Source organism: Danio aesculapii, chromosome 6, assembly GCF_903798145.1.
Source record: "Danio aesculapii chromosome 6, fDanAes4.1, whole genome shotgun sequence".
Taxonomy (NCBI): domain Eukaryota; kingdom Metazoa; phylum Chordata; class Actinopteri; order Cypriniformes; family Danionidae; genus Danio; species Danio aesculapii.
In genome coordinates, this window is record NC_079440.1 from 12783171 (window position 1) to 12809830 (window position 26660).

General features: G+C 38.3%; 1 protein-coding gene across 1 annotated transcript in view; it reads right to left on the reverse strand.

Annotated features, from left to right (window-relative positions):
• Positions 1-26660, reverse strand: part of scn1lab (sodium channel, voltage-gated, type I like, alpha b) — a 76675-nt gene that overhangs the window by 42796 nt on the left and 7219 nt on the right. The window contains exons 2-10 of the mRNA XM_056459565.1: positions 19341-19663; positions 15316-15434; positions 14751-14840; positions 10493-10621; positions 10213-10304; positions 5117-5359; positions 2619-2682; positions 1598-1739; positions 1198-1404 (exon numbers count right to left, since the gene is read on the reverse strand). Of these exons, the coding sequence (XP_056315540.1) occupies positions 1198-1404; positions 1598-1739; positions 2619-2682; positions 5117-5359; positions 10213-10304; positions 10493-10621; positions 14751-14840; positions 15316-15434; positions 19341-19610 (1356 nt within the window). The 5' untranslated portion in view covers positions 19611-19663. The remainder of the gene's footprint in view (positions 1-1197; positions 1405-1597; positions 1740-2618; positions 2683-5116; positions 5360-10212; positions 10305-10492; positions 10622-14750; positions 14841-15315; positions 15435-19340; positions 19664-26660) is intronic.

Below are 26660 nucleotides of genomic sequence, written 5' to 3' on the forward strand. Positions count from 1 at the left end.
ACAGACTGACATACAGACAGACAGACAGAGATACAGACAGGCAGACAGAAAGACAGACAGACAGACAGATACAGACAGACAGACAGACAGACAGACAGATACAGACAGACAGAAAGACAGACAGACAGACAGACAGAAAGACAGACAGACAGACTGACATACAGACAGACAGACAAGAGATACACACAGACAGACTGACATACAGACAGACAGATAGACAGACAGAGAGAGATACAGACAGACAGAGAGACAGGCAGACAGAAAGACAGACAGACAGACAGACAGACAGACAGACAGACAGACAGACAGACAGAGATACAGACAGACAGATAGACAGACAGATACAGACAGACAGAGATACAGAGATACAGACAGACAGACAGACAGACAGACAGACAGAGATTCAGACAGTCAGACAGACATTCAGACAGACAGATAGACAGACAGACAGACAGACAGACAGACAGACAGACAGACAGACAGACAGACAGACAGAGATACTGACAGACAAGAGATTCAGACAGTCAGACACAGACAGACAGACAGACAGACAGACAGACAGACAGACAGACAGACAGACAGATAGAGATACAGACAGACAGACAGACAGACAGACAGAGATACAGACAGACAGACAGACACAGAGATACAGGCAGACAGACATACAGATGAATGGATGGATGGATGGATGGATGGATGGATAGAAAGTGAGATAGACAGACGGACAGACAGACAGACAGACAGACAGACAGACAGACAGACAGGCAGACAGGCAGACAGACAGACAGACAGACAGACAGACAGACAGACAGACAGACAGACAGACAGACAGACAGACAGACAGATAGATAGATAGATAGATAGATAGATAGATAGATAGATAGATAGATAGATAGATAGATATAATCTGTCTTCCTCTTATTTCAGTCTTTTCCTTGTTTACTAGGAAAAAAGACACTCCCTCACTCTCTCTCATTATCTGTCGGTTTCCATGGCGACAAGGCAGTGTTAGCTGCAGCAAGTGTGGTGAGAAACTTCAGAGATGACAAAGGCAGAGATCAGTGAACGGGTATAAAACAATGATCAGACAAAAATAACCCAAACAAATAATAACCCGAAAGACAGTACAACTGTCCATACACGTGATGTTTCGTTTGTATATTCTGACATGCTAGTACAAATGTGTGTGTTTGGTACCTGTGCCTCTTCTTGTTGTCTCTTCAGCTGTTCCAGCATGGCCTGAAACTCTTCCTCTTTCTGTTGTGCCTCCTCTATAGTAGCCTGGTTCTGCTCATCATATGCCATGGCCACCACAGCCAAGATGAGATTGACCAGATAGAAGGAGCCCAGGAAGATCACAAGAACAAAGAAGATCATATAGGGCTTTCCAGCTGCGCGCAGAGTCTGTGAGAGACACAATACACACATACTGTACATAAACAAACCGAATGTTGCATAAACGACCATTAGAACTGTTTGTTTATAAGGCTTTACACAATATAGATTGTCTCAAAAATAGGAAGAATAACAGAGTCAGTGATGAAGACCAGCCTACAGGAGGATACTGAGAGAGTACTGTGATGTGTTAATGCTGTACCTGCTGGTAGAGGTTTTCCCAGAAGTCTTGGGTCATGAGTCGGAAGAGTGAGAGGAAAGCCCAGCTGAACGTGTCAAAGCTTGTGTAGCCGTAGTCTGGATTACGTCCTGCTTTTATACATGTGAAACCTTCAGGGCACTGCCTGTAATCCCAAACAAGTAAACAGTTTTTCAGTATATTCAGTCAATTAGCAAACTAGCTCAACTGATGACGTCACAGAAGTGCTTCTCGACCACTAGGGGCTTCAGCAAACTTCCTAAAGGAGTCTTAAAATGACAAAAATATTCAATAGTTTATCATAATCCTAATTAAAATATCAAATAAAGCATTCAAGAGAGATCAAACAGGCTTCAAATTTCACAATTTGTTTATTAAAAGTGCATCTCAACTTTGATATGAGATCAATTTTGGTGATAGTTGATATACACTCCCCCGGCACTTTATTAGGTACACCCGTCCAACTACTTATCAATGCAAATTTCTAATCATCCAGTCACATGGCAGCAATTTAATAAATTTATGGATATAGACATGGTCAAGATGATCTGCTGTTCAAACCGAGCATCAGAATGGGGAAGAAAGGGGATTTAAGTGACTTTGAACGTGGCATAGTTGTTGGTGCCAGACGGGCTGGTCTGAGTATTTCAGAAACTGCTGATCTACAGGGATTTTCACGCACAACCATCTCTAGGGTTTACAGAGAATGGTCCGAAAAAGAGAAAATGTCCACTTGTTACAACCAAGGTATGCAGAACAGCATCTCTGGCTACACCAGCAGAAAACCACACTGGGTGCCACTTCTCTCAGCTAAGAACAGGAAATTGAGGCTACAATTCGCAGAGGCTCATTAGAAACATACTGAATCAATGCACTCTATGGCACCTTTAAAAAAATTGTAACGTGTTACCCAAACGTCATTTTAATAACTAATCTATATTCCCATCCACATTCTAATAACTGTAAGGACAAATGTCATGATTAAACCTGAACTAGCATGTGAAATCTGAAAGAACATGTTTACCCTGCATCACTTGAATTCCCACAAAGCAAAGCATCCCTGCGGCCTGGGATGAAATAATAATTGTCTGAAAAAGAGAAGAAACATGATAAATGTCAAGAAACATAATAAAGAATAGCAGAATATATCCACAATGAAAAATGAATGGTATATGATTCTATAGTGGAGACCAAAATTAACAAACAACCTACAATTTTATGTATTTCCAGATCATGTACTATTTGAAGGCACCCTAATAGGAGTAAAATAGCATTTTTAGGTGTATTTATATAATCTGAGGCACAATATTAAAGAAATTAGATATTTCAAAATTTGATAAAACTTTTAGATTTCACCAAGATATACAGTATGTGTTATATATGTAACCCACCAGTCCTACTGCACCCAACCAAGTCTAAGCTAGGATCGAACCGACGATTCTTTGCAAGGAAGTCGGTTGCTCTAACAAGGAGGCTAAAGACCATGGCCTCTGGCATCTGTCGGTAGAGCACCTTTTGAGGTCAGAGGAGTAAGGTTTACCCGCATAGCACTTCGCTAGCTGGCCTTTGTAACACTCACCCCCCTAAACCTCACTTCCATCCCGGACAAGCCCCCACATGTAATCCACCGGTTCTACCTCACCCAATGCGGTCTGAGGTGGGATAGATCTGGCAATTCTTTGCATCGGAGTCAGCTGCTCTCACAAGGAGATTAAAGACCATGACCTCTAGCGTCTGTTGCTAAAGCACCTTTTGAGGTCAGCGGAGTAAGGTTTACCTACATAGCACTTCGCTAGCTGGCCTACGATACATTCCCCACCTAAACCCCACTCCCATCCTGGACCAGCCCCCACGTGTAATCCACCGGTCCTACCGCACCCAACCCGGTCTGAGCTGGGATCGAACTGGTGATTCTTTGCATGGGAAGTCGGTTGCTCTAATAACGAGGCTAAAGTCCACGGCATCTAGCGTCTGTTGGTAGAGCATCTTTTGAGGTCAGAGGAGTGAGGTTTACCTGCACAGCACTTCGCTAGCTGGCCTTCGTTACACTCACTCCCCTAAACCTCACTTCCATCCCGGACGAGCCCCCACGTGTAACCTACTGGTCCTACTGCACCCAACCTGGTCTGAGCTGGGATTGAACCGGTGATTCTTTGCATGGGAGTCGGCTGCTCTCACAAGGAGACTAAAGACCATGGCCTCTAGCGTCTGTCGCTAGAGCTCCTTTTGAGGTCAGAGGAGTAAGGTTTACCTACATAGCACTTCGCTAGCTGGCCTACGATACATTCACCCCCTAAACCCCACTCCCATCCCAGGCCCAGCCCCCACGTGTAATCCACCGGTCCTACTGCACCCAACCCGGTCTGAGATGGGATCGAACTGGCGATTCTTTGCATGGGAGTCGGTTGCTCTAATAACGAGGTCAAAGTCCTCGGCATCTAGCGTCTGTTGGTAGAGCATCTTTTGAGGTCAGAGGAGTGAGGTTTACCTGCAAAGCATTTCGCTAGCTGGCCTTCGTTACACTCACTCCCCTAAACCTCACTTCCATCCCGGACAAGCCCCCATGTGTAACCTACTGGTCCTACTGCACTCAACACGGTCTGAGCTGGGATCGAACTAACGATTCTTTGCATGGGAGTCGGTTGCACTTTGGTAGCTGGTATATAAATATGTTTTAGGCTCAGTGGTCAGACATTTTATCCTACCCTACATATTCAGCTACCAACATTGTATTTGAATGGATCTGAGATTGAGGTTAGGGAAGGGGGTTAGGGCAAAAATCACACCACTCCACATCAAAATTGACACTAGTAGCACAACCCAATAGGTAGCATATTTTGTCATCACAATGTGCTACCTAGGTCTGTAAAAATGGAGATGATGTGTCATGGTTTGGTGGATGTTTTCTGCAACAGGAATTGGACCTCATACAGATACATGGTCCTGGAAAACTGTCCTTAAATTTAGGACTCCACTACGGCAATCCTCAAGTTTGAAAGAAGAGTCTCTATTTAAATCAAGGCTAGCCTTTAAACCATACTAACACATCCACACACACACACACACACACACACACACACACACGCACACACACACACACACACGCACACGCGCACACGCACACACACACACACACACACACACACACGCACACACACACACACACACACACACACACACACACACACACACAGCCATAAGAGTGCTTTAAGCTCTAGATGACAAATTTTTTCTGGGTCACTGGAGCTTTCCACACACTCCTGTCACACAGATTGTCTCAGTAACTCACACAGACACACACATAGATGTAGTTTGTGAGGGCTCTCCATAGGCATAATGTATTTTATACTGTAAAAACTGATTATTATATAGCCTTACCCTACCCTTACAACCTAAACCCAATCATACAGAAAACCTGTATGTCAAAAGACCTCACAAGACATGTCCTCGTAAACCACCCATACACAACGTTTGGTCCTCATAAACCACATAAACAAGTACACACGCATGTTCTTCACTTACTAGAATCACTAATATACTCTGTCCAGTTGAAGGTGGAGTTGTGCAGCTCTAAACCGTTGCTGTAGTCGGTTAGGTTTTCAGTGACATTGACCTCCGGCATCTTCACACACTTCTGCCGCAGGTTTCCCATAAAGAGCTGCAGTCCGATCAGAGCAAACACACTTAGACAGAACACGGTCAGGATCATCACGTCTGACAGCTTCTTCACTGACTGGATCAGAGCGCCGACGATGGTCTTCAGTCCTGAGAAACACGCAACGGCGGTCACAAAACTCCCGATGCGCACAACTTAAACACACTGAGAATTTGTGTTTTAGCTACTTTTAAAGCAGATAGTAACACTGTAATAAGGTCTAATTAGTTAACAATACTTTTATTAATTAATACTACTATTAATACATTTTAAAATTGTGTAAAATGTTGATCAAAACATTAATAACAAAGAACACTAATGTATAAGTTTCCATGAGCCCAAATACTGTTCATTCATGTAATTTCATAATATCTAATGAATGAACCGATGTTAACAAATCAGACCTTATTGTAAAAGTGTTACTGTTTTTGTTTTTGTTTTTTTGTACATTTTTTTGTAATACCAGGAATGGTTCACTCAGAAACTCATTATTTATTTAACTTCATGCAATTCCAAACCTGTATGCTGCTATTTGTACTGTAAAAGAATCTTTTCACAGCTCTTTTCAAAACAGTGAAAGCCACCACAGCTGTCGAGCTCCAAAACAAAAGAAGAAAAACACAACAAACGCGCCATTAAATGTGCCCTACATTACCTGACAAAAGTCTTGTCGCTTATTCAAGTTTTAGGAACAACAAATAATAACTTGACTTCTAGTTGATCATTTAGTATCAGAAGTGGCTTATATGAAAGGCAAGGGCCTCTAGATTATGCTTATTTTACCAAAATAAAATATGATCATGTCTGAATATGCTTAGACAAAAGTCGTGTCACTTAACAGAAATAATGTATAGAATATAAAGTCAAGTTTTTTCCTCGCCGCTGTCGCCACTGGCTTGCATGGTTCGGGATCTGTAGAGCTGCGCATCGATGGATTTGCTCTTCAGTGTTTGGACTCTCAGTAGTGATTATTAAACCACACTGAACTGAGCTAAACTGAACTGAACTTAAACTCTGAAAACTGAACTACACTGTTTCAATTTACTATGATATTTTATGTGAAGCTGCTAGATTGTAGACACAGTCTTCATTGTAAAATCGCTATACAAATAAAGGTGAATTGAATAAAGTCTTGGTGCAGTGGAAAAAGAATGAATATTGTGTATGACTCCCATGAGCTTGGAGGACTGCATCCATACATCTCTGCAATGACTCAAATAACTTATTAATAAAGTAATCTGGAATGGCAAAGAAAGCGTTCTTGCAGGACTCCCAAAGTTCATCAAGATTCTTTGGATTCATCTTCAATGCCTTCTCCTTCATCTTACCCCAGACATGCTCAATAATATTCATCTCCGGTGACTTGGCTGGCCAATCCTGGAGCACCTTGACCTTCTTTTGCTTGCAGGAACTTTGATATGAAGGCTGAAGTATGAGAAGGAGTGCTGAAGAATTTGCCCTCTCTTGTGGTTTGTAATGTAATGGGCAGCACAAATGTCTTAATACCTCAGGTTGTTGATGTTGCCATCCTCTCTGCAGATCTCTCGCATGCCCCCATACTGAATGTAACTCTAAATCATGAATTTTCCTCCATCAAATTTGACTGATTTCTATGAGAATCTTAGGTCCATGCGGGTTCCAATAGGTCTTCTGCAGTATTTGTGATGATTGGGGTGAAGTTCAACACATGATTCATCTGAAGAATTGACCTTCTGCCACTTTTCCAAATGATCAACTAGAAGTCAAGTTATTATTTGTTGCTCGTACAACTGGGATAAACAAGACTTTTGTCAGGTAGTGTATATAATTGGTTTACTGCATTTACAGTCTTCTGGAGCCATATTACTAGCTCTGTATGACAAAAGAAAAAAGTTGTTGTGTCCCTTTAAATCAAGACTGAAATTCAGTTTCTTTTCTTCACACAAAGCTGTCTTTATAAAACAACATATCGTTTTTACTTGGAATAATGAAGATAAATAAGGGATAGATTATTTCTGGCTAAAACATTCCTTCAAAAACACTATTTTTGTGCCATTACAGTTATTTTAAAGGGATAGTTCCCTACAAAATGAAAAAATTAATCATTTACACATCCTGGGATATCCCTTTTGTTTTTTCACACCACAAAAGAAGAAATAGTTAAAAATGCATTAGGATTGAGAATGGTCCCATGTGACACGTATGGCAAATATTCCATATGTACTGAGGATTATACAGCACGGTTAGATGATCAACAAACTTAAAATTAATTATCTAACAGACACTTGAACCATTATGTTTGTCTCTGTGCATAATTGCATGTTTATGAAACTATTTTAGCACAGGGCCCCACTTTCCGGTATATTACGTGGCCTAAAATATATGTACTTGCATAAAAAATAAATATAATGTACTTATTTTGTTCATATTAATAATAATAATAATAATAATAATAATAATATAATAATAATAATAATAATAATAATAATAATAATAATAATAATAATAATAATAATAATAATAATAATTGCAAGGTATATATCCATGCCTAATATCTGATGGCCAGATTATTTTTTTATAAATTGTTAAAATTTTGGTATTTGTGATGCAGCAAGTCCAGAGATTGTTGTGTACACTATGACTTTATATAAAATTCTCTTTAAAGTGTGATATGACGAAAAAGCGGTCATAAACGAATATTTTCTTAATTCAAATGAGTGGTGGCATGGACCCGGAAACAGTTTTACATACGTCACCGACACGTCACCACTTAACAAGCGGATTGCGCCAGGCTGCACACCACATACCAGCTGATTGGTGGAGAGGAGACAGAGTGATGAAGGCAATTATGATATGGGGATTGTTAGGAGGCCATGATAAACAGAGGCCAGTGGGCAAATTTGATTAAACCCCTACTCTTTTTCGAAGGACATCCTGAGATTTTTAATGACCACAGAGAGTCAAGACTTCGGTTTTTAACTTCTCATCAGAAAGACGGTGTCCCCATCAATATACTGAGGCGTTACGACCCACACAGGCCACAGGTTGAGCACCCCCACTGCTGGTCTCACTAACACAACTTTCTGCAGCAACCTAGCTTTCCCTTGTGGTCTGCATCTAGGTGCTGACCGGGTTCAACCCTGCTTAGCTTTAGTGGGCGACCATGTGAGAGCTGCAAAGAGCTAGCTGCCAGCGTATAATGTATTGCAGCACATTTGTGGTGCTCTTGAGGTAGGAAATGAATAGGGTTAGACTCAGGTTTGGTGGTATAGGTAGGTTTAAGGGTGGGTTAAGGTGAAAGGGATGGTCAACAATGCAATTACAAATTTTCATTCATTCATTGTCTTTTCGGCTTAGTCTCTTTATCGATCTGGGGTCGCCACAGCAGAATGAACCGCCAACCTATCCAGCATATGTTTTATGCAGCGGATGCCCTTCCAGCTGCAACCCATTGCTGGGAAATATTTACCAATGTAATTACAGAAATTAAATACAGATGTCATTACAGGCAGGTATTTAATCAATCATAAGTACAATATAAATCACGTATTTACATAATAAGTACATTGTAACGAGATTAATTTCAGTGTAAGCAGATATTAGATATGGCCACCTAATATATAAAGTGGGACCTAGTACTGCAGTTCACTTTAAGTATGCCATTTTGATTAAACCAGATACCTAAACATAAAACACAGACACTAGAACCTGTTTTCTAGCGTTGCTCATGTAGTTTCTTCACTAAGCTGAATATATGCAGATGTCCAGGTATGTTTACCCCATGGAAGAGAGTATATGGATTGTATTTTGCATCGCATTTCATTTTATTTTCATTTATCACCACTTCAGAACAAACCTCAGAACATTTGGAATATATGAGAGATATCGCATGAGACCAATCTTTGATATGTTTAATGTCTGTCACTATTCACTCCTATTAAATGGACAAAAGCGAGCAAGACATTTTTTTTCTTCTCCTTTTATGATACAAAAAAAGAAAGAGGGGTATACAGCATAAAAACAACACATGGATGAGCAAACAATCAATGAATTTTTATTATTTTGTGTGTGTGAACTATGCCTAGAAGCCTAAAAGAAGCAATCAGAAGCTGTTGGTGATTAAAACCTGGCTTTCAAAATTAGTGTGCGTGTTAGTTGAGTAAATGTTTGTGATATTGCGTATTAACAACATAGAAGCATGCAGTGTAGGGCAGTGAGTGCAAGTGCTGCATGTATGTGCGTGCGTTTGTGTGTGTGTGCTTCGTGCACACACACACACACACAGCACAAAACACAACAGACACAGCCGACGGTGCGCATGCACATAAAACAGCAGACAAAGGAGAAGAGAAGAGTAGAGGGTCTCAAGTTCTCTATCTCAGGCTATATAGGCTTCAGCAATGTCTCATGCAAAAAAAAACAACACAACTCAAAAGAATAACACCCAGTTGTCTATTTCCCAAGGCATGATGGGAAACCTTTCCCAAGGCGTGATGGTCTTTGGGAAATAACAGAGCAGAGCCCGGCAGAAGGGATATAAGGAGAACTACAGAATGTGTTTTTAAAAGCCTGGAATCCCGTTTTGTTTACACCCGAACGGATTCCTGCTTTCTCTGACCGCTGGCAGCGACAGAATGAGAGAGAGGATGGAGTGAGCGAGAGCTCGGATGGAGAGAGAGGCAGCCTGTGAGCTCGCCCTCACCTGGAATCACTGATATAGTTTTGAGTGCTCGTAAAACCCTGAAGGTTCTCAGTGCTGAGACATTGCCCAGATCCACAAATTCTGTTACATATCTGTAGGGAGGGGGAGGGGGGAGGGGTCACACACACACACACACACACACACGCATGTTAAGACAGGACAGGGCAGCAGAGGGAAACGTCACACAGAGACACACACCTGACTGACACTTGTGTTTATGCGCACACGCATGCGCACGTCTACACACACACACACGCACACACACACGCATACATCCCTTACCTGGGATGACTGAGATAGTTTTCAAAGCTCTGAGCACTCTGAAAGTGCGGAGAGCTGACACATTGCCTAGGTTTACAAACTCAGTTACATACCTGTAGAATCAAATAGAGAGTTACCACAAACACACTCGCTCCAACTCACACAAGCGCAACCCACATGGATTCACCAGCTTTTCCTTCATCAATGTGTCCAAAACTATCCGAGAACACTCTGGTTTCATTTCTCGTATGCTTTTTACATTTAAAAAAGAAAAACAATGGTATGCATTACGGATACTTACGCCATCAGAATGACACTGAAATCCAGCCAGTTCCAGGGGTCTCTCAGGAAAGTGAACTTCCCCACGCAGAAGCCCCGAGCCAGGATCTTAATCAGGGACTCGAAGGTGTAGATCCCTGTGAACGTGTACCTGAACGCACACAAGAAAAACGTCAATACAAGCAAAACGTCAATAAGACGTCATATTCACTTGGGGGCCATCTTTGAAATGCCTCTCGGGCAGTATGCTCGGGCATTCTATTTGAATGGGGAAACATCAAACTCTCCGAAACCGCTTGCCAAGCTTACGATTACATTGTATATTTAAAATCACCAATAAAATTAAACAACAACTGTCTCATAAGTTTCAGGTTCATTCAGGTTGTGCATGCGCACTCGAAAGGAACGAGATCACGACACCACCCTCATTTATGTCTGTTCTACACATTATCATCCTCTGGATAATGTTTGTCAGATCGCGCTGCTCTTCTAAAGTAATCCACAATTGTCTTGAAGGTGAATCTCCTCCAGAAATGACCGCGACTATTTGTTTACTAGTTTGTGATTGTTTTAGTAGTGGCTGTCATGTGAGGTGCGTTTGACAGGATGGACTGTACCTCGCGCTTGTTTCATACAGATTAAAAAAACAAAAAACTTCTGTTTTCAAGTGCACTTGATTTATTTAAATGTACAGATTTTAGTGCGTTTGTTGACCACCAAACTGTCTTAAAAGCACACGTCTGGTCTGAGCTTTTCCCCTGGAGAATCCACAGTCTATAGCTATCGTTGATTGACTAGTAGGCGGGGCTTTATCCGCCATATTGACCATTACCCTTTTCCCCATTCATTCTTATGTATTCTATAGTCTTTGTTATACCTAGGCATAGTAGAATAATAAGAGATTAGTATTTGTGTCTCAAACACCATTGTTTCCTCATTCTCATGTAAATTATGCAAGTGTAAAACCACAGTAAAAAACCAAACACAATACAGTCTGCTGCGTTACTCACTGGGCACGCCCTCAGCATTAGCATATAGCTACTTTAGATCACAATCTACGTCATCCAGACCAGACGTGTCATCAAACATATATGTTGCACATGGGATCATTAATATGCATGCCCCAGCCTGCATTAACTTACTACATATGAGGAACTTTTATTTTGAAAACGGTAGACGCAGCAAAAATACAGTCGCGCCAGACTGTTTTCTATGCGCTGCTTTGCAACGAATTCCCAAGCCATCTGCTCGCACAAAGACTATAGAATGAACAAGACATGTAACTCGTATAGTCTTAAATGGGGAAAGGTGTAACGGTCAATTAGGCGAATGAAGCCCCTCCTATTACAGGAGCCAATCAGTGATCACAATAGACTGATGATTCTTTGGGGGAGGGGCTCAGACCATACTTGAGTTTCTGCAGATTTTGTTTGATTCAAATGTTTAGAAATGAAAGTAAAGAGACAGTTGTTGTTTAATTTTATTGGCGATTCCTAATATGAAAATTAATCATAAGCTTGGCAAGCAATTTTGGAGAATGTGATGTTTCCCAAATGATGTTTTGATGTTTTTCAAACAGAATGCCTGCACTCAAAAAATGTATTATGGCTTTAGTTGGTCCAAAGAATGTAACTATGTTAAAATGAAACAATTTACTTATGTTTGTGTATTAAAACCAAAAGAGTTGAGTTGGAAAAAAATCAGGAAAAGTAAGTTTTCAAATTTAAACAGCTTGCTTAATTAAAATGAATGAAAGGGGAGTTGTTTTTCTTCTGCAGTACCACAATTTGGTCATTTGGTGGAGTAATATCCGCACATGACCAGTTTCTACAAACAAAAATGGTGATTAATCGCGATTAACCCCCTAAAAGCAACGGAAGCCTCATTTAGAGCTACAGTACACATTTCTTTAAAAAAAAACAAGGCATTTCAGAAGGGAAGGCAAAACTGTGTTTAAAGATGAGAACGGATGTAATCTCCACTCTCTCCAATGTCCAACTTGAGGCAACTACAATAGTTAAATGAGTGTCGGCTATGTTAAAAATGCTGTAGATTTAGTGATAATTTCAGTAAAATCTGAAAGTTGATTTATATTACACAATTGATAATCTGTACAAACATGGAACAACATAGTGCATGATTTGTTAAAAATTGTTAGTGACAAGTGAAAATATTGTAGAAGTGATCATTTGAAAATGTTAATATCTGCAGAGATTTATAGAAATAAATTGCTGCATATTGATATTTCTCAGTTTCCTACCTACAAATCATTGTTGACAACTATTGTGAGAAATCATTAACATGATCAGTGTCTTCACATAGATGACTTTCATTAATTATTAACAATAACATATAATTAAAAGTAAATTGAGCAAATTTGTTATTTTAGAAGTGTGTATCAAACTCCACATTAGTCGGTACCCAAAAAGTAGTCAGTTGGTGACCCCTAAACTAGATTAAAGCTAAATTATGAATGTACAGTATGCTGATTGAACTAAGCAACATTACATTACCTTTATAAAACTAACTTATGTTCTCTAAAATAAATATTCTTTCTTTAAGGTTAATTAATTCTGTTACGTGGAACCAGTGGACATAAAAAAGTAATTAACGCCAACATATACATTTTTTGAGTGTGATCGTACCCAAGAGGTGCTTCAAAGATGGCCGCTGAATGAAATGACTTGCATTAAAGGGACTTATTATGCTCATCAGGACTCAAAATGCGGGGTGTGCATACTATAAATTTTGAGAGAGTACAGTTAGTGGTATAGCCAGAGAGGCAGTTACAGATTAGGAAGGAAAGTGGAGACTAAATAGTTGAGTTTTTAGTCGTTTCTTAAAGACAGCAAGTGACTCTGCTGTTCTGATGTAGTTAGGGAGTTCATTCCACCAACTGGGCAGATTGAATGCGAGAGTTCGGGAAAGCGATTTCTTCCCTCTTAGGGATGGAACCACAAGGTGACGTTCATTCACAGAACACAAGTTTCGGGAGGGCACATAAATCTGCAGAAGTGAGAGCAGATATGAAGGAGCAAAGCCAGAGGTCGCTTTGTAAGCAAACATCAGAGCTTTGAATTTGATGCGAGCAGCAACTGGCAGCCAGTGTAAACGGGTGAGTAGCAGAGTGACATATTTAGCTCCACACTGAAGAGGCATAAGGTATATTTAAGTGTATCTTTTGTTAATTTATCATGTACAGCAGCGCAGAGCTCATTAATATGGTCATAACATTACGTCCAAATACACAATGTGACAAGATTTGTATGTCTGCACCAGACATAGACACAAGACAGTAACATTTAAATACACATTAAGAAGCCCAAAATACAGTAGTCAATTTTGAAGAGGATCAAAGTCCTAAAACTATTGAATCCCAGTCTTGTCTTAAGACAGTTATAAAATTTGTCCACTGAACTGCCAATGAAATGGACAGGCTTATGATCTAATTAATAAATAATAAACCTCTTTACCAGTATTAAAAAATTACATTCTGTGGTGTTGTTGGTTTACACCAACAGTTCTATTCACAGTTCTATTGTTCATATTTAAACTCTATGTTTGGTAGTCTTTTATTTTCAACATCCGTTGCTGCTTACAATATGGCAACAAATGTCACTTAAAATGGTATTCAAAGTCATACTCTATAAAACTGAACACTGAATAAACTGTATAATCAGCATCTGACCATTGACCACTAACCATTGTCATAGTTGTTTAGCCACGAAGCTGCGGCTAAAATACACTGTAAAACCCCAAAAGTAACTCAAACCATTTGAGGAAACTGATTGCAACAAACCATTTAAGTTCAAAAACTAATCCTGAGTACTGTGAACTTAATGCATTTGAGTACATGAAGCAATTTGAACATAGTAAAACCCAATAAATGAAGAGAACTGAGTACTGTAAAACTCAGTAAGTTAAGGCAACTCAAACCGTTTGAGGAAACAAATTGCAAGAAACCATTTGAGTTAAAATAAACGAATCTATATGAGTACTGTGAACTTACTCCAGTTAAGTTGAAGTAATGAGGTATTTAATTAACTCATTACCTTCAACACTGAGTTCAAAACTCTTTTCAAATGAGAGTTTAAAGTTGACTGTTGGGTTTTACAGTGTAGGAACTCACTGCTGCGGCAAAATTCCTTTTAACATGGAAAAGATCATCAGCATCACGTCATATATAGTTAGGACACACTGTAATGCAAATCACACGTGAACGTTCATAGTCTCTTTAACATAATCTTCCTAGAATTCCTAAGGTAAAAAAGGTGACTTACTCCACGTTCTTGGCCCATTCTGGGGGATTGCTGAGCGTCATGAAGGCGCAGTTGGTCAAGATTGTGCACATGATCACAAAACTGAACAGAGTGAGCAGCAGTCAAGGAATATATACAAAGAAAACACACAAATAAATGTACACTGTAAAAAATGCTGGGTGCCGCACAACTCCTTTATGTTGTCTCAACACAAATCGATTAAGTTAACTTCATTGTTCTTACAAATGTAAGTGGATTAAACATAAAAAAATTAAGTTGTCTCCCAAAAAACTCAATAATTGTGTTGAGCTCATTTTAAATAAGTAGTTTGAACTTTTTTACTGTATTTTTCATAAAAGCAAATGCAGTCACAACAAAAACATTAAAAAAAGAATCTTGCTAACCTTTTGAATGGTATACATATAAACAAACTGTGTTAGCTTCCTTTCCATCTGGAAGATGTTGGTTGTGATTGTTGATGGTCAAAATGAGATGAATGTGGATCAGGATATATCTCACATGTAAAAGCTCTGGCTATACAAGAAAAAAATTGCTTACATACATCCATTCAGCTCATAAAGGATATGAATGCACCAGGACCCTGATGGAGATTCTCCTTAATGGATTGAAAGGACTCAAAATATACAAGGCCGGCGTAGCATTAAAGCGAAATATAGCCTTCCCACGATTCAAAACTATAAAGGTCTGCGGCAGAGAAAAGCAAATTGTGGTTACAGTGCACACAATCTGTTTCACAAGGTGTTACATAACTGCAGAGAATGACACACGTCTTGACAACAAACTGGATAGTTCTACCAAAGATGAATATTTACCCTCAAAATAAGTTGCTTTTTTGATGTTGAACATAAAAGAAGATATTTGCAAGAATATTTCAAACTGTTAGCCATTGACATTGTAAAAAAATACTATGGAAGTCAGTAGCCATCTGCCTATTTTTATGCGCATCACGTAAAGTGCTAAATGGGAAGGCCATGATGTATATAAACATCACAACACGATGGCTTACAGTTTAGCACTTTTGCCTCACAGCAAGAAGGTCTCTGGTTCGAGTCCAGGCTGGTTCAGTTGGCAGTTCTGTGCTGACTTTGGGCGTAATGTATGTGTGTAAATGTGTGTATGGGTGTTTCCCAGTACTGGGTGGCAGCTGGAAGGGCATCTGCTGTGTAAAACATATGCTGGAATAGTTGGCAGTTCATTCCACTGTGGCGACCCCTGATGAATAAAGGGACTAATGGAACTAAGGAAACATTTAAACATAAGGGACTAAGGAAAATGAATGAATTAAAAACGGAGAAGGATAAATTCTTCATCTGATAAGAAAACATGCATTAACTACAATGGAAGCACAATTACTAAATGAAAAAATAAAAAGTATGATCAAAGTGGTTCTGCATTATTAACTTTAATCTACAAAAGCCAGTTCACATTTAATGCGTTGCATCTTTGTCTTCTGAGTAATTTATTATTTAAGAAAAAAGGCCCACAGTGGCTTCAATTAGATTGTTCTTATTGATATTTGGTGCTTAATAAAGGGACTAAGCCGAAAAGAAAATGAATGAATGAATGATATTTGGCGCCAGTTTATCAGGAAGTGACGATTTAGTTCTCTTTGACTTTTGATGCAAATGGTGCTTTATTTGCAAGTATTTTATGTGATATTCCAGTTTTGTGCACAAATCTAATTTGCGAGGGAGATCTGGATAAATTGTTTTTACAACGTGAAGCCTTTTGGATTTTCACTTTAGACACTAGGCTCTAATTTAACGATCTAGGTGCAAAGTCTAAACCGCAGGGCGCAAAAGCATTAAGCTTGTCCGAATCCACTTTTGCTATTTTAAGGATGAAAAATATACTTTGCGCCCCGGCGCATGGTCTAACAGGATTGTGCTTATTTTATAACAATGAGCTATGGGTGTGTTTTGAGTATAACGTGCATTAAACCAATCAGAGTCTCATCTCCCATTCCCTTTGGAGAGAAAGTTGGGTCGCGCCATGGCGCATTTGCTATTTACATGGTGGACTTTGTGAGTAAAAAAACTGAACGCTTCACTATCGAGAAAACAGTTAAACAGACCATCTGCAGCATGGGATAAAGAATGAGCCTCCTCCATTCGGCCTCTTTACTTTCTCTTTACTTTACTTTTACTCTTTACTTTACTTTTTCACTTTCGTGCATAGGGAAATGGTGTTGTACGCAGTCCACTGAAGACATCCATTAGTCTACATATTTAATTTAGTTTGTTAAGCACAAAGATTTGTTTCAAAACTATTTCTAAATTCACTTTTAATTTCCAGTAAACGAATAAATGAACAATAATAACAAAGTGTGGTCAAAAAAGTTACATCCAAACACACGTCCTATTCTTATGCCCCATATGGTGAAGCATACATCTCCAAAACAAATTTAAACTTGTTTTATTAAAACAAATATAAATATGCATATAATAAATAATACTGCTAATAATAATAACATTATACACATGGAAATTGTCATGAAAAACTGAAAAAAGCCCCGCGAGATGCCTGGAGGCAGTGGTTTTAATATTAATGTAGAAAATAATTTTTTTTTTTACATTTTAATCCATTTACTCTTTTTCATATGTAAAGATATTTTCATATTGCTGTACATCCTGTGTGTATTAAGCAATGTGTAGGTGTTTAAAGCACATGAGTCCACAAAGTGGCTCAAATAGATTTACTATTTAAACAACGTGGCGCAAAAATGTGAAATGTGCTGGTCTGAAAATGGCAACAAATCGCACCAAATATGTCTTGGACCTTATTGCACCTTATTGCTCATAGGTTGCATCCGAAATCGCATACTTCCATATTATACAGTATGCTAAAAACAGTATGCGAGCCGAGTAGTATGGGAGAAGTACCCGGATGACCTACTACTTCCGGCGTTGTTCGGAAGTGCGCATCCAATGGACACTACGCAAACTCATGATGCACCACAAGAGAATTCATGAATGGGAGTGAAGCGACGCAACTGACGCAGGTAGGTCACGTGACCATGAAAAAATGGTGGATGTAGAACGTCCGAGTTCCAATCATACTGCTCACATCCATACTGTATAGAACATACTTTTCTAACAGCCAAATATAGTACATTCCTTCATTCATTCATCTTCTTTTCGGCTTAGTCCCTTTATTAATCCGGGGTCACCACAGCGGAATGAACCGCTAACTTATCCACCACATGTTTTACGCAGCGGATGCCCTTCCAGCTGCAACCCATCTCTGGGAAACATCCATACACACTCATTCACAATCACACACTACGGACAATTTAGCCTACCCAATTCACCTGTTGGCATGTCTTTGGAATGTGGGGGAAACCGGAACACCCGGAGGAAACCCACGCGAACGCAGGGAGAACATACAAACTCCACACAGAAAAGCCAACTGACCCAGCCGAGGCCCGAACCAGCGACCTTCTTGCTGTGAGGCGTCAGCATTACCTACTGTGCCACTGTGTCGCCCGAGTAGTACATTTAAATTCAAATGCAGTACCTACTGAGTAGTAGGCATATTCGGACGCAGCCATTGTCTCCAAGAGGATTAAATAAGGATTTTGATATTGATCCATTCCTTTAATATTTAACTAGGTGTGTTTGATTTAATTAAAGTTTTTTAAAGTAAAGCTAAAGGTTTAAAACGCAAAGGTTTTTGGGTAAAGGTGTTTATTTTCTTTACCTAGGGTTCAGTTTATAGGATCTGTTATTGTGTTGTTATTCTGTATTTTATTTATGAATATCTAAGTTGTGTTCAATTTATTCATTCATTTTCCTTCAGCTTAGTCCCTGTATTCATCAGGGGTCGCCACAGCGGAATGAACCACCAACTATTCCGTCATATGCTTTACGCAGCGGATGCCCTTCCCGCTGCAACCCAGTACTGGGAAACACCCATACACTCTCATTAACACACATACACTACAGCCAATTTAGTTCAATTCACCTATAGCGCATGTGTTTTGACTGTGGAGGAAACCAACACGGAGAGAACATGCAAGCTCCACACAGATATGCCAACTGATCCAGCCGGGACTCGAACCAGCAACTTTCTTGCTGTGAGCCGACAGTGCTAACCACTGAACTACTGTGCCGCTCCTTTGTTCAATTCATTATTGCTAATTTTACTTTCTCCGTGAGATAATGTGTGAGATCATGTGATTCAGAGGACTATAAAGAGTAACACGCTGTGATCAACATTGTCTGATGAGGAGCCGGTGTGCTCGAAGCGTCACATGCTTTGTGGTAGCCTTTTTTTACGTTAATAAATTTATATTTTTGGAGCTTTGGTGTTGCTGCCTTTATGTAATTTTTTTGTACTTCTTGTTGTTTGTTTAAGCACCCACTTTAGATTGATGTGCATGCTTTTGTGCATTTTTTCTTGCATCTTTGGATAGTAACACAGCTAATGGCTACCAACATTGTTCAAAATATCTTCTTTCCTGTTCAACATGATGACAGAATTAACATTAGAAGTTCATTCCCTTCAGGTAATCCTCCTGACTAAATTCTAAATTTAAACCAAACAACACCCTGGGATATTTTCCCCTTCTAAAAATCCTCAGTCACATACTTTTTGGTTGCTGTAGTAGGTGTCCAGGTCCTCCAGCGGGACGGACAGCATGTGTGGCGGAACATCTCCGTAGATGAACGGCAGGGATTTTCCCGCCTCCAAATCGCTGTTGGGTTTGGGCCCGTTTTCGTCGTCGTCATCAGGCCGTCTCTCGCCTTTGGGCCGCTGGGCCGCCTCCTCTGCGATGCGTTGCTCGATAGCGGCGAGAGACTCGGGCAAGAAGGGCCGGAAGCTGTCAGGTCCGGGTGGAACGAGCAGCTGAGCAGCCATATTGACATCCTGCTCTGGTAGCTGCACCAGCTAATCTCCGGTCACTCTGGGAGCTGATGGAAGAAAAATCACACGTTCAATACACAGAGTCTGCTAGAGGAGACCAATCATTATGGTGGAAGCTTTTCATTTGTATGAATTAAGTGTCTGTAGTGGTTTAAGATGTGAAATAACCAATGTTCATTAATTTACATGGTAATCAGCATAAAACTGGAGACACTAGGGAAGATTTTAAACTACTTGCATTACAGTAGTTCCTTCTCACTATTTTCCCCACACACTCTGAAAATAAGACATCATGTACATTTTCAGAAATAAAAATACACAAGCGGTCACTGGGGTGGTACCTTTCTGAAAGGTACAATTTTGTTCCTAAAAGGTCCATATTAATACCTCAAGAGTGCATATTAGTACCTAAAAAGTACAAAAGTGTTCCTCTTAAAATGTTTAGGTGCTATTACATACTTTTGAGGTACCAATATGAACCCTTTAAGTACAAGCGTGTACCTTTTGAAAAGGTACCACCCCAGTGACAGATCGCGTACCTTTATTTCTGAGAGTGTACACAAACATCATGTTTCAGGGGAAGACAGGTCAACGGGAGGTAGCATTCAGAAAAAGGAAGTAAGATACATCTCCGGAGAGAGAGGCGAAAAGAACTCCCTCTTGAATAAGGGCAGTGTGAGATCAGGGAGAAAAAAAAGCACCAGCAGTCAAGCACATAAACACATAGACATAACATCGCAACAGGGGATAGGAACAGGGGATGTGGATTTAGTCCGATGAGGGCGAGCAGCCATTCGGCCTGCAGCTGAAGAGCGCTTGTTACAGACCCGCCTACCCCCTCCAGTGGGTGAAAGCACACGAAGGCGTAGGATGAGGGGCTAGGTAGTGATTGTCTATCTGTATCTGTGTGTGTGTGTGTGTGTGTGTGTGTGTGTGTGTGTGTGTGTGTGTGTGTGTGTGTGTAAGGATGTAGAGTTCAACAGGTGTTTTATCCTTAACAGTTTTTATTTCAAAATGTATGAGATTTTTGTACAGCCTGTCTAAAATCTGTCAAATAAAAATTCAATTCAATTCAAGTTATGAAAGTAAATCCTAACATTACAAACTTTGATTTGAAGAAGATTCATTCTGAAGTCAGATATGCATCTTTTACAGATTTGTCTTTAGTAAGCTGATGTCTTGTATTGATTATCTTCTTATTGATTCTGTATATGGCATGATACATGTTTAGCTGACGAATATACTGTCATATTTGAATTCTGAACTGCACTAAAGGGTTAGCACTGGATTAAAGTTCAGTTTAGTTCAGGGGAATCAAACTCAGTTACTGGAGGCCGCAGTACTGCACAGTTTAGTTCCAGCTCTGTTTCAATACACTTACCCGTAGGTTAAAACAAGCCTGAAGGACTTAATTAGTTTGATCAGGTGAGTTTGATTAGGGTTGGAACTAAACTATGCAGAGCTGCAGCTCTCCAAGAACTGAGTTTGACACCCCTGGTTTAGGTGGAGCGTAGGCAGCCTTGGAGTGTTTTACCTAACTTTATTGTAATATTAGTTGAATAGTAGTGCTTATGATTACTGACAGGTGATAGTATTACTTACATTCTACAGTACACAGATCTATGGGGACTAAATAAAGTGCTTTTGAAGAAAACCAAAAGTATGGAGGCTCTCTTTCAATATTTGTCAATGACCTCTGTCTACTATCCTGTGTAACATGTAAATGACATTAAGTTCATTTGAATGATCAAAACGGGTATCTATATTTAATTAACAAATATTGTCCAAACATTTTTCTAAATTCTATAAATAACATTTAAATAAAAACCTTCTCATATTAAAATGGAGTCAGATATCACTGAAAAGACAAAATGCTCGACCAATTCAGCCATCAATGGGTTATTAAGGGTACAATCAACAATTATATGAAACTCAGATAAAAAGACTATACGGCACAAGACTGCAAACAATTAAGGCTGCAAATAATGGGTTTAATGAAGGAAAGAACTGTAATCCCACAAGGTATTGTGATTAACACAAATTAATCACAAGATTAAAAGCACAAATTTTGCAGAAGTAGCTCCAAAATCTGCACACACGTGTATATGTACAGTTGAAGACAAATTTAGTCGCCCTCCTGTGCAATTTTAATTCTTTTTTTCAATATCTCCTAAACTATGTTTAACTAAGAAAGAACATTTTTAAGTATTTCCTCTTATAGTTTTCTTTTGGAGAAAGTATTTTTTCTTTTAGTTTGACTGGAATAAAAACTAGTTTAAAATTAGTTAAAACTAATTAAATTTCAATATTATTAATTACAGAACAAAATCAATGTTGGTCAATGACTTGCCTTATTAACCAAACTTACCTAGTTACCCTAATTAATTAGATAAGCCTTTAAATTGCACTTTAAGCTGAATACTAGCATCTTGTTAAATAACTAGTAAATTATTAGGTTCTGTCATCATGGGAAAATAAATTAGCTATTAGAAATGATTTGTTAAAACTATTATGTTTTAAAATGAGTTGAGAAAGAAATCAATTCGATATAGCGAAATTATCAACATCACACATGAAGTCACACGGGTTCAACCGCGCATACTGGTTGCAAAAAAGACCAGTTGCAATAGCAAACATGTCGTGTTGTGCGGTAGGATGCCAAAATCGAAAGTCCACAAATTGAAAACTTACATTTTACCGTGCACCACACTGCTTTTAATGCCAACCGCAGACGTCTTTGCCTAACAGCCATAAGAAGAGCCGAATGGATTGAGGACCTAATTAAAAATGCTCGACTCTGCAGTTCTCATGTTATATCAGGTAAGTTCACGCTATGCTGAATCATACACATTACTCGTTTTTGATTGCAGCAATGATTTCAGCAAAAACAGTTAAATATGGTGAATTAAACTGCAGACACTGAATGCAAAGAATGAAATGCAAAAATCTAAGTTCACATACTCTGCCGTACAGGTGCAGTTCGCTGTCAGAATGCAGTTGTTTTGCTTGTTGATGATTACCCAGGCTTTGTATAGCTCCGTCTTCTTTCCTGGTCTTTGGCTAGGCAGAACCTTGGTTTTTAGCACTACAAAGTTTTAAATCTGGTAATCATGGAACATTATTTCTTGCACATGACCACACAGAACAAAATTGTAGGCATCCAAAGACTTGTAGGCCTTTAACTCTTGTAAAATCACTTAGAGTTTCAATGAGATAGTTGTATTTGGGGCTGGATGTCTGGCCATTTCGTCTTATCCATTATCCATTGGGAGGGTGCTATCACAAATGCACCTGTCAGATGAACGCCGCTTACTTTAACGTTAATTTTGCCAAATAACTGTGCTTATCACTGGGTGACAAGCTGTTATAATATGCTGAAAGCATTATGTAAATAATATTTATAATATGCAATCAATATAACTTATCTCTAAGATGACAACAAACTTTGTACCGCATCAAATGTCATTCGCTTACTGTAAATGCTAGCACTACTGTTTTTTTTCTGCAATCTCGCTGCACACGCATCCTGAATGTTCACAAACCTGTAATTCGTCTACATTAATTGAAAAATATTAGAAAAACAATTAGTGAATAACCAGCCTGATCTCACGAGGAAACATAAGTAATTTACGTTTTGTCAGTTTAGTGGCTAATTCGTACGAATTCGTACGAGTTCAGTCGTTCGAAAATGTACGATTTTAAAAAGGAGACGTGGCACCTAACCCCACCCCTAACCCCAACTGTCACTGGGTGATGAGTAAATTGTACCAAATTATACGCATTCAATCATATAAATTCATACGAATTAGCCACTAAATCAAAAAGGTTTGAATTGCCATGAGATAGCGTTGGAATAACACAATTTGTAAATATCGATTTCATTTTGTATGTACTGCTTGCTGCGATATTCTGCACAGTGAATGTTTCTGTACAGCATTATGGGTTAAGTAGTTTTGTCCCCTATAAATTCTGCTGTAAAATAAATGGAATTAATGCAGCCAAATGAGTTCAACAAAAGTGTTTACAATCCATATAACACAACAGGTTCTGAATGAATGGTCATTAACTGCCAGAACCTAATGGTAGTTGTCTTCTAGTACTACTAACGAAGAGGCTGTTAGTATTCATGCAGTGCCACTATATGCAGCTTGTGTTTGTGTATGTATGGTTTAGAAGTGTATGTTTGTACCAGTTCTGTATGTTACAGTAGAGCAGAAATGCCTGCGGGTCACCAAGCATAAATAGCCAGTCTGGCGTGATGCCCTGGGTTCTGTGGCCAGACCTTTGAGCACCAGGGTGTTTTCTAGAAGCAAATCATCTACAGATGCAGGAGTTCCATGACTTCAATAAACCCCTGTTCCCTTTGAGATTCACTGTCTCAAAAAATAGAGAGGTATACAGTTGAAGTCATAATTATTAGCCCCCCTTAGGATATACATGTATATATATATTTTTTTTTATATATATTTCCCAAATGATGTTTAACAGAGCAAGGACATTTTCACAGTATGTCTGATTATATATATATATATATATATATATATATATATATATATATATATATATATATATATATATATATATATATATATATATATATTTATATTTATATATATATATATATATATATATATATATATATATATATATATATATATATATATTCAAGTAAAAAAAATTCTGGTATTGTCAATTATTCTGTACAATTTTTTCGTTTCTTAATGGTATTGCACTGTTTTGTTAATTATCTTATAAATGTTAAATAAAATATTATAAAAATCATTAAATAGATACAATACCAGTTTGTGCCTTTTTTTGAAAGAAGTTTATATTTTATTGAATTAAAGTGATGAAAAGGATGGTAATTATTTTTACTATTTACTAGTGATCAAAGATTTGCATTTAAAAATTTGTCTTGACTACAAAGCTATACATTTAAATGAATTCTCAAGGATTATGTGACACTGCAAAACTGTAATTAAATACTACAATATCACTATTTAGTGTTTAAAACAGGTAAATGCAGGTTTGGTGAGCAAAAGAGACTTCTTATAAAAATAGTTTAAGAAGTCACCATTCAAATATTTCCCAAATGATGTTTAACAGTGCAAGGAATTTTTGACAATATTTCCTATAATATATTTTTTTCTGGAGAAAGTCTTATTTGCTTTATTTTGGCTAGAATAAATGCAGATTTTTTAAAACCATTTTAGGGTCAATATTATTAGCCGCCTTGAGCAATTTTTTTCTATCGTCTACAAAACAAAACTCCGTCATACAATGACTTGCCTAATTACTCTAACTGGCCTAATTAACCTAACTAAGCCTTTAAATTGCACTAGTATCTAGTAAAATATTACGCACTGTCATCGTAGCAACGATAAAAGAAATCAGTTATTATTAAAACTATTATGTTTAGGAATGTCTTGCAAAAATCTTCTTTCCGTTGAATATAAATATACAGGGGGGCTAATAATTCAGAAGGGCTAAAAATTCTGATTTCAACAGTATATAATAGTAGAAGCAATCCTAGATTTTCCTATATGGCTACTACAACTGTAATATATCACAAAATTTCTTGATCAAATATTGTTTTATAATGACAGCTAACTGGCTAATTTCCCACATACCTACATCTATATTTTATATCAAGCTTTAACACACAGCATCTGTCACAAACTAACTCACACTAAAATCCCAAACTCATGACTGGATTCTTGTGAGTGACACCTGAGCATGCATCCGGCAGTCAAAAATGGATTGTCAAAATCAATCCCGCCATCCTCTACAAAAATCCAGATTTATACATCTTTAACATGGCAACTCTGCAATTCAAACTGGAAGATTCAAAACAATCTTCTTCATGGTTCTTTAAGTTTCTTAATGGTTTCAAAACAATGATTCTGACAATATCATTAATAAAAAATAAATCTGCTATGAATCAAACAGAAACTACACTACAGTACAGCTTTTAAAAGAATAGATACAGTATTTTTAATAGATAAATACATAATAATAATGACAATAACAAACATTCATTCTTTAATTTTCCTTTGGCTTAGTCTCTGATTTATCAGAGGTCACCACAGTGGAATGAACCGCCAACTCTTCAGCATATGTTTTACGCAGAAAATGCCATTCCAGCTGCAACCCAGAACTGGAAAATAAACCGTACAAGTGTATTATTCATTATGAAACAGTAGTTTCTACCATGTTCTACAAGTAGGATTTCTTTCACGCAAGCAAGAGTTGACACTGCTCCAAACCACCTACGATGCAAAACTCTTAGGCCTCATCCAAGTGGAAAGGCATCGTACAAGTCAAATTGAACATGTTTCACCAATTAAAAACTGAAAATTGGTGGTACTAAAAAACTTATAACCTGCATAATCACCAGCATAGATTATATCTTCAATGAATAAAGACAAAAACACAATCATTTCACAAATAACTACCAGACTAAAATAGCAACTAACATCTAACTAAAATCTCCCAAAAAATTACAAAGGAAAAATCGTACGTACAGATTACTGTATGCATTCTAGAGTAAATCAATAAACACTTATTAAGAATACTGACATTAGTGATATGTAAATTTGACCATAATGGTATTGGATGATAACTTTTATTTTTGTAGTGTTTTCATTATCCCATTTAAAAACTAAAATTATCGGGCAGTATATTATGGATTACTTTCACCGGTTGAAAGATTTCAGACATGTTGCACATGGCTAAAAGGGTTTTGATAGGTTATCGGTTCATATAAAGTTAAAAATCTCTGTGTTGACCTTATTCTTCACGTTTGAGCCGGCACAACTAGTGGAGTTTTTTTTTGGCTTAAGATTCTCTGTCTCATTCCCTTGATTTTTAGATGTAAAAAAATGAGAATGTTATGCAACTAAAATGGAAATCTATAATAGGCAGATACCTGTATGAGTTCTAGATTAAATAAACAAACATTAGCTAAGAATACTGACATTAGTGATACATAAATTTGCCCGTAATAGTACTGGATGATAACTGCTTACTTTCAGTGTTTTCATC